This window comes from Mirounga angustirostris, unplaced genomic scaffold, assembly GCF_029215605.1.
Source record: "Mirounga angustirostris isolate CCGP_5_RB_7025 unplaced genomic scaffold, mMirAng1.0.hap1 SCAF_8, whole genome shotgun sequence".
NCBI lineage: Eukaryota > Metazoa > Chordata > Mammalia > Carnivora > Phocidae > Mirounga > Mirounga angustirostris.
In genome coordinates this window covers 31080586-31089620 of record NW_026991716.1, presented here as the reverse complement: position 1 = coordinate 31089620, position 9035 = coordinate 31080586, and the positions used below count along the sequence as shown (strand labels likewise).

Sequence of the window (9035 nt, the reverse complement as noted above, 5' to 3'; positions counted from 1 at the left end):
CCCCTGCTTACTCTCTCTTTCTCTCAAATAAATGAATAAAATCTTAAAAAAAAAAGAAAAAGAAAAAGAAATTGCATTGAATATGTATATCAACTTAGGGAGAATGGATTTTTTTTTTTTTAAGATTTTATTTATTTACTTGACAGAAAGGGCACAAGCAGGCAGAGTGGCAGGCAGAGGCAGAGGGAGAGGGAGAGGGAGAAGCAGGATCCCTTCCCAGCAGAGAGTCCAACGTGGGTCTTGATCCCAGGACCCTGGGATCATGACCCAAGCTAAAGACAGACACTTAACAGACTGAGCCACCCAGGTGCCCAGGGAGAATGGATTCTTTTCAGTATTGAGTTTCCTAATCCATAAACATGGTATATCTGTTCATTTATTCAGGTCCTCTTTAATTTCTCTCAGCAATATTTGTAGTTTTCAGTATACAAGTCTTATACAATTTTTGTTAGGTTTATTTCTAGATATTTGACATTTTTTGATTCTATCATAAATGATATTTTGTTTAAATTTCATTTTCCAATTATTTGTTGCCTGTTATACAAATATACCTAATTTTTATGTATTGACCTTGATTCCTTTCACCTTGTTAATTTCACTTATTAGTGGTAGTATTTTGGGTGTAGCCTTTTTTGAATTTTTTTACATACACAGTCATGTTGTCTCTGAATAGTGATGGTTTTACTTCCTTCCCAATCTTATGTCTTGTATTTGTTTTTCATATTTTATTTCATTAAGTTCTCTAATATAATATTTACTAGTAGTGGTGGGGAGATATTCTTGCCCTGTTTCTGATCTTAGTGGAGAAGCATCTATTCTTTTACCTTTAGGTATAATGTTAGCTGTTGTTCAGAGATATCCTTTATCAAGTTAAAAAATCCATTTTTTAAAAAGATTTTATTTATTTGAGAGACAGAGAGAGAGCACAAGCAGGGGGAGGGGCAGAGGGAGAGAGAGAAGCAGACTCCCCACTGAGCAGGGAGCCCGATGATGATACGGGGCTCAATCCCAGAACCCTGGGATCATGACCTGAGCCAAAGGCAGCTGCTTAACCGACTGAGCCACCTAGGTGCCCCTCACTATTTTTTTTTTTAAGATTTTATTTTTAAGTAATCTCTACACCCAATGTGGGGCTTGAACTCACAACTCAAGATCAAGAGTCACATGCTTCACTGACTAAGCCAACCAGGTGCCCCTAAAAAAGTTCACTTTTATTCCCAGTTTGCTAACAGTTTTTATTATGAAATAATAATTTTACTGAACATTTTTTATCAAATACTTTTCCTGGATCAAGACAATCATATAGTTGTTCTCTTTTAGTCTGTTCATGAGCTTCATGTCATTGTTTGATTTTTGTAAAGTTAAGCTAACCTTACATTCCTGTATTAAACTTCTTTGGTCATGATATATTTCAGTGTTTATGTAGGTGGATTCTATTTCCTGATAGAGTTTTTTGGTATGTATCTATATTCCTAAAGAATACAGGTCTATAACTTTTTTTAAAGATTTTTTAATTTATTCATTTGAGACACAGAGATACAGAGAGAGAGAGAGAGAACATGAGCAGGGGGAGAAGCAGAGGGAGGGGGAGAAATAGGCTCCCTGCTGAGCAGGGAGCCCGATGTGGGGCTCGATCCCAGGACTCTGGGATCATGACCTGAGCCAAAGGCAGCTGCTTAACCAACTGAGCCACCCAGGTGCTCCTCCTTATTACTTTTTTGATGTCTATTGGATTCATTGCTAATATTGGTAATTTGGTTTTTCTTCTTTTTGTCTTTATCAGTCTTATGATTTATGAATTTTATTACTATTTTCAAAGAACCAACTTTTGTCTTTGTTAATTTTCTCTATTGTTTGTTTTCTATTTCATTGTTTTCATCTCTATTTCTTCTATTTAAATTGGATTTATTTTTTTCTAGCTTCTTAAAGTGGGAATTTAGACAATTGTCTTTAAGTCTTCTTTTCTAATATACATGTTTAAAGCTATATATTTGCTTTTAAGCACTGCTCTAGTTGAACCCCATGAATTTTGATATCATTCAGTAATCTCTAATGCCCATTGTGGGGCTCGAACTCATGACCCCAAGATCAAGACTGGCACACTCTACCAACTGAGCCAGCCAGGTGTCCTGTTATCATTCATTTAGAGATACTTTATAATCTGTGATTTCCTCTTTGTTTCATGGGTTATTTAGGAATATAATGTTTAATTTACAAATATTTGGAACTTTTAAAGATAACTTATTGTTATTCTTTAAATCCTTTTTCCCAAAAACATACTCTGTAAGATTTTAATCTTTTACCATTTACTGAGGATTGTTTTATTACCAAGTATGTGGTCCATCTTGGTACATGTTCTATGTATACTTTATTTTTTTTTTAAGATTTTATTTATTTATTCATGAGAGACAGAGAGAGAGAGAGAGAGAGGCAGAGGGAGAAGCAGGCTCCCAAGGAGCAGGAAGCCCAATGCGGGACTCGATCCCAGGACCCTGAGATCATGACCTGAGCCGAAAGCAGATGCTTAACCATCTGAGCCACCCAGGCGCCCCTGTATACTTTATTTTTTTAGAAAAAGATTTTATTTATTTGAGAGAGAGAGAGAGAGAGCAATCATGAGGTGGGATGGGGAGGAGCAGAGGGAGAGAATAGAGAAGCAGACTCCCCACTGAGCAGGGAGCCCAATGCAGGGCTCGATCCCAGAACCCTGAGATTGTGATTTGAGCTGAAGGCAGATGCTCAACCGACTGAGCCACCCAGGCACCTCTGGTCTATGTATACTTTATTTTTATTTTTTTATTTTTTAATTTTTTTAAGATTTTTATTTATTTATTTGACAGAGAGAGACAGCGAGAGAGGGAACACAAGCAGGGGGAGTGGGAGGGGGAGAAGCAGGCTTCCTGCGGAGCAGGGAGCCCAACGTGGGGCTCGATCCCAGGACCCCGGGATCATGACCCGAGCCGAAGGCAGACGCTTAACGACTGAGCCACCCAGGCGCCCCTGGTCTATGTATACTTTAAACAGATGTGTATTCTACACTTGTTGGGTATAGTACTCTACACATATCAATTAGGTAAAAATGATTGGTAATGTTCAGAACTTTGACATTCCTCCTGCTTTTTATTGAGTTGTTTTATCATTTACTGAGACAGAGGCTATGTAATCTCCATCAAAGATTGTGGATTTGTGTATGTGTCTTTTTACTTCTGTTTTTACTTCATGTATTTTGGGGTTTTTGTTGTTGTTTTTTAAGTAATCTCCACACTCCACGTGGGGCATGAACTTGCAACCCTGAGATCAAGAGTCGTACACTCCACCAACCGAGCCAGCCAGGCGCCCCTCTTCATGTATTTTGAAGCTGTTTCATATTTATAACTGTTAGGTTTTCCTTATATGTTTTTCTTTACCTCTGATGGTATTCCATTTTTGAAGCAGACAGGGAGAAAAGCTTGGTCAGCTGAGATGAGCTACAACCATATAGTGAGATAGTGGCATCAAAACAGATGGGAGGCATGGGCCAAAACTGGACTGACCCTATGGAAAGGAGAAATAAGTAAGTTCAGTTTTGTAACCCTATTAAAAATTTTCCCCTTAGGCCTGCCCTGGGACTTGAAATGTATTTACTAGGGCTTTACCTATAGGACTTTTAGAAAATTGGACATTTTTAGTAGAATTACATATTTGTTAAGATTAATTATTTAAGGGGTGCCTGGCTGGTGCAGCATGTGATGCTTGATCTCAGGGTTGTGGGTTCAAGCCCCACGTTGAGTGTAGAGATTGCTTAAAAATAAAATATTTTAAAGAAGAGATTATTTGATTTAAATCTGTAACCACCCACTATCATCTATGGAAGGGTAGCCTATTCTTAAGAATTATCTCCTTCCCCTCTGTTAGGTACGCTGCCTGGGATACATGGGCAATGGATGAATGAACTAGAGGCCAGGTAAATTTTATTTAATTAATTTTTAAAAAAAAGATTTTATTTATTTATTTGAGAGAGAGAGACACAGCCAGAGAGGGAACACAAGCAGGGGGAGTGGGAGAGGGAGAAGCAGGCTTCTCGCGGAGCAGGGAGCCCGATGCGGGGCTCAATCCCAGGACCCTGGGATCACGACCTGAGCCGAAGGCAGATGCTTAACAACTGAGCCACCCAGGTGCCCCCAGGTAAATTTTATGAGAGGTGTGCTAGGCAGCTTCAACTATGGCCCCAGTGATCCTTGCCTTCTGGTATAATGTGTAATCTCCCACACTAAGGCTGACTTATATGATCAGTAGGAAGCTGTGGAACTAACAAAGTATGACTTTCAAAGCCAGGTCATAAAAGGCACTGCAGTTCATTCAGTCTTGGAATCTTGTATCATTTGCTCTTGGAGGAACCCAACCATGTTGTGAGGAGGCTCAGGTGGCCCCATGGAGAAGTTCACACCAAAAGGCACTGAGCCTCCTTCCAACTGCCAGCCATGTGAGAAGCCACACTGGAAGTGGATCCTGCAGCTCCGTCAAGTCTTCAGATGACAGCAGGCCCAGCCAACACCTGACTGCAACCTTATGAGAGACACAAAGCAGAACTGCTCAGTCAAGCCACTCCCGGATTCTTAACCCACAGGAATCATGAGAAATAATAAATGATTCATTTTTTTAAAGATTTATTTATTTGAGAGAAAGAGAGAGAGGGCACACAAGTAGGGGGAGTGGCAGGCAGAGGGAGAGGGAGAAGCAGGCTCCCTGCTAAGCAGGGAGCCCGATGCGGGACTCTGGGATCATGACCTGAGCCGAAGGCAGATGCTTAACTGACTGAGCCACCCAGGTGCCCCATGATTCATGTTTTAAGCCACTAAGTTTTGAGGAGATTTGTTATGTATTAATAAGTAACTTGTACAAAAGCAAAGATCAGAAACAGTAGGTGCTCCTGGGGGACTTGGTGGGATGAACAAGGTAGTCCTGGTCGGGGGGAGGAGAGAAAGGCATGATACAGGAGCAGGATGGACTAAGGAACCTGTGAAAACCATTTTCTGCATTTTGTCATTTCATCCAGGATTCACCCTAAAAAGTTATTACAGATTATCTCTGAAATGTGGGATCAGGAGAATGCTAGTGACCTTCATTCAGAGGACAGATTATAGGGAGGGTGTTCCTATAGACAAGTGATTAAGCTCTATATTCAAGATCAGGTTCTGGAAGGACAGTAGTTGTTCTTCCATCAATAAACTTTTTTTTTTTTTTTTAAGATTTTATTTATTTGACAGAGAGAGAATGAGAGAGAGAGCACATGAGAGGGGGGAGGGTCAGAGGGAGAAGCAGACTCCCTGCCGAGCAGGGAACCCGATGCGGGACTCAATCCCGGGACTCCAGGATCATGACCTGAGCCGAAGGCAGTCGCCCAACCAACTGAGCCACCCAGGCGCCCAATAAACTTCTTTTGAGGTGAGTTCTAGGTCAGTCCCTGGGATAACTGCTGAGTGAAATAGGCAAGGATAAGTGAGAGACAGACCCTGCCTTCAGTAAGTTTGAAATATGAGATTGGCAAAAAAACAAAAACAAAAAACCCAGTGACAATATCATGTGACAATGTGATAAAGCAGGACAAACTCAGGCAGTAGGAAGGACAGAGGCCATTAGGCAGTAACTTTTGAGTTTTGAAGGATAAATATAATTTGGCTTCTCTCTGGGTGGACGGGAAGGGACAAGGGAGTAGGTGACGGTCTTGGAAGAAGAGCCTTCCAGACACCAGGGAGGCATGTTCAAAGACTTAGAAAATTAGAAGGTTAGAGGTTCAAGAAACTAAGTAGTTTTGAATGACTAGACTAAGCTCCTGTGGGGTCTGGTATCTCCTGGGAGAATTTGGATTGTATCTTGAAAGCACTGAGGAACAAATAGGGTTTAATTCAAGGCCGTGACTTAACTTAGATCTGCATTGGGAAGGATTCACCTTGCTGCAGGGGGAGGATGGACAGCAGCCAAGGAGGCCATCGTACAGGCAAGAGGGGGAGTCCTAATGAAGTAATGGCACAGGGCAAGCAGAGAAGGGGCCGGGGTTGAGGATGTCAAGAAGGCAGAAGCAGTGGAGTTTATTATCAGTTGGATAGAAGATAAGAGAGAAATCAACAACTCCCAGTTTTCTGTAAGTTAAGAAATACCTTACACTTTAACATGGTCATAAGCTCTAGGCAGCGTTTTGCGTATCAGTTTTTTCTTATAGCACTTTTGGAGAAGTATTTAACTGGATTAATATGTTAATAAGTATACTTTTTAAATGAATTTAAACTGGTATTTACCATTGTCTTCCAGGAAAGGGTGGGATCCTTTGGTTAAGTTTCCTGAACAAAGAAAAAGTAATTACTAGTAAGGCAAGAAATGTGGGAGTGGTCTTGTGGGTTCTTGCAACTAGACAGGCCCATAAAAGCTGGAGAAGGAATTAGAAACCAACAGAAAAACTGCATCCACCTATTCGATCAACGTTTACTGAATTCTTATTTTGGACAAGGCCCCGTGCTAGTAGGTGGAAATATGAAGGTAAATGACACAGGTCCTGCTCGTGAGTTTACAATCTAACTTATTATTATTTTTTTAAAGATTTTATTTGACAGAGAGAGAGACAGCGAGAGAGGGAACACAAGCATGGGGAGTGGGGGAGGGAGAAGCAGGCTTCCTGCTGAGCAGGGTGCCCGATGTGGGGCTCGATGTGGGGCTCGATCCCAGGACCCTGGGATCACGACCTGAGCCGAAGGCAGACGCCCAACCACTGAGCCACCCAGGCGCCCGGATCTAACTTGCTTATTGTCTCTACTCTGCTGTACTGAGACCTGAAATGCCATTTGCAATTCTGCTCTCAAACCTAAGAAAGTGGCGCATAGTACAGTGTAGCTGTCCAGCTGCCGGAGTGACTGTATTCAACTTTTCTGGGAAGGCTTTGGCAACAGGCAGCAAAAGCCAGAAATATGTTCCCACCGACCTCGATCTGCCTCTGGGAATTTATCTTAAGGGAATATCTGAAATAGGGATAAGGATTTATGTACAGGGACATTCATTACTGTTCTAATGAAACAGAGGACACAACCTAAGCTTCTAACAATGAGGAAAAGGTAAAATAAATGATGGTGCATCCCTATGATGGACTATCAGGTAGTAATTAGAAATGGTATTAAAAAAAAAAAACCAGCATGGGGGATAGGACGGGGGGGGAGGGGCGGCGGGAGCAGGCTACCGATCTCTACAGAATGTGTTCAAAAATACATGATTTAGTTTTTTATGCCCTCTGTATTTTTCAAATTTTTGACAAATGAACATGTTACAGGATTTCTATAGCCAGAACTTGTTTTTTTCCTTCCTTCCTTTTAGAGACCTAATGGCAGAAGAGAAAACTAGAAAGACAACCAAAATGACCGAGATTTTGGGAATTCTATTGCATGAGGATTGACCCAAATTAACTGAAATCCCGCATTTTATGTGGCAAGGGTTAAGTGAAATGTCAATATTAGTTGCAATGTATTAAGTGACTTCTGATTGCCAAACGCCAAATAGAGGTAAATAAATGATGTAACTGAGATACCAACTAAGATTTGGTTTCAAAATACAAGCAAATTAAAGAAGGGCAACGAGCAACTCACAGACAAATCCTGCACAGGATTTACACCACATTCAGGGAATGGACATGGTATTATGTTTGGTCTGGGCTGCTGAGAACATGCACAGGTTATATTCCATTTTTCCTTGCTCCACAGCGTCTGGATATATATTTTCCCCTGGACAATCTGTTTGACATCCACACTATATAGTCCTCGTTGATTGCCAGAAACGATGATGTCTTATGATTTGCATTATGTATCTTCCTTTTCTGGCCCTCCTGTTTACCTTAACAGGAAGCATTTGTTTTTGCACCAGTCAAGGGTTGCAGGATAAACATCTGTTAGTGCCCCAGCCAGTAAAACTTCCAGAGCTTCTGCATGTCAATGCTATGTGCACAACGCCCCTCCCCCGATCCCCCTCACTCGCGTTGCCACTAGGTATCTCAGGTTGCACACTCCAGAGCGTTTAATTGCATCCCGCTTTTTCCTCCAGACTTTCCCCCTTACCCCCACCCAGATTAACGGGCACGGCGAAGGCGGGGCGGCCTGACCTTCGGTCATCTTCGGCCGCGGAATCGCCGCGTGACCTTGGGCAAGTCCCCGCTTCCCCTTCCGCCAAACCGCGTGGCTGGATAGCCGGGTCTCCCCTCCGGCCACCGCTCAGCCGAGCCGGTAGACCCTGCGCCCGCACCCCTTTCTCCCCCGACTTCCTCCGCGCGCGCTCCACCTTCCCCACCCCTACGCTCCTGGCGTTTCGGCCGCCTCCGTTCGCACGGCCCCTTCATTCCAGACGCTCGTTTACGCCGCGCGGACTGGGAGGGTGCGATTCCCGGATGCGGCCTGCGCTGCCAGCGCGCGGCCGTCCCGCAGGCCCTCGCGGCTTTACGCCGCTGACGCAGCGCGCCCAAGATGGCGGCGCGGTCGTCGTCGGGGGTGGCGGCGGCAGAGGGGGCGGCGGCCGTGGCGGCGGCGGCGACGGCAGCCGTGACGGCGGCGGCGGCGCGGGGCCTGGGCCGGGGGGAATGAGGCAGCCGTGGCGGGCCAGCGGCCGAGCCGTGTAGCGGAGAAGCGGCTCCCCCTCCCTGCTTCCCTTGGCCGAGCCGGGGACGCGCGCGCGCGCCGCCGTCCGGAGCGGGCTCCCCACCCTCCACTCCCGCGACCCGCACCGCACCCCCATCCGGGCCCGGAGGATGATGAAGCTCAAGTCGAACCAGACTCGCACCTATGACGGCGACGGCTACAAGAAGCGGGCCGCGTGCCTGTGTTTCCGCAGTGAGAGCGAGGAGGAGGTGAGGCTCCGGCCGGGCGGGCCGGGGGTCACCGGAATTTGCGGCCGCCTCCGGCCGAGGCGCGGGGGGCGCGGCCGCTGGGGGAGGGTGTGCCGGGGCCGCGGGCAGGGCCGCTCCTCTCGGCCCGAATGAAGTTCCGACGGAATTTCTTGAGCCAAACAAGAGGAGGAAGGAAGAAGGA

General features: G+C 44.8%; 1 protein-coding gene and 2 long non-coding RNA genes across 3 annotated transcripts in view; 2 read left to right on the top strand and 1 right to left on the bottom strand.

The window, feature by feature from the left end:
• Positions 1-3706: 3706 nt before the first annotated feature.
• Positions 3707-8927, bottom strand: LOC135365551 (uncharacterized). The gene is made up of 3 exons (XR_010413597.1): positions 8788-8927; positions 6276-6317; positions 3707-4545 (listed from the first exon to the last, which is right to left on the bottom strand). It is a non-coding gene; the product is annotated as an uncharacterized LOC135365551 (long non-coding RNA).
• LOC135365552 (uncharacterized) lies at positions 5302-7475 on the top strand. The gene is made up of 3 exons (XR_010413598.1): positions 5302-5424; positions 6289-6513; positions 7339-7475. It is a non-coding gene; the product is annotated as an uncharacterized LOC135365552 (long non-coding RNA).
• Positions 8201-9035, top strand: part of NUDT3 (nudix hydrolase 3) — a 123070-nt gene continuing 122235 nt past the window's right edge. Inside the window, exon 1 of the mRNA XM_045866722.2 lies at positions 8201-8854. Coding sequence (XP_045722678.1) covers positions 8756-8854 — 99 coding nt within the window. The 5' untranslated portion in view covers positions 8201-8755. The remainder of the gene's footprint in view (positions 8855-9035) is intronic.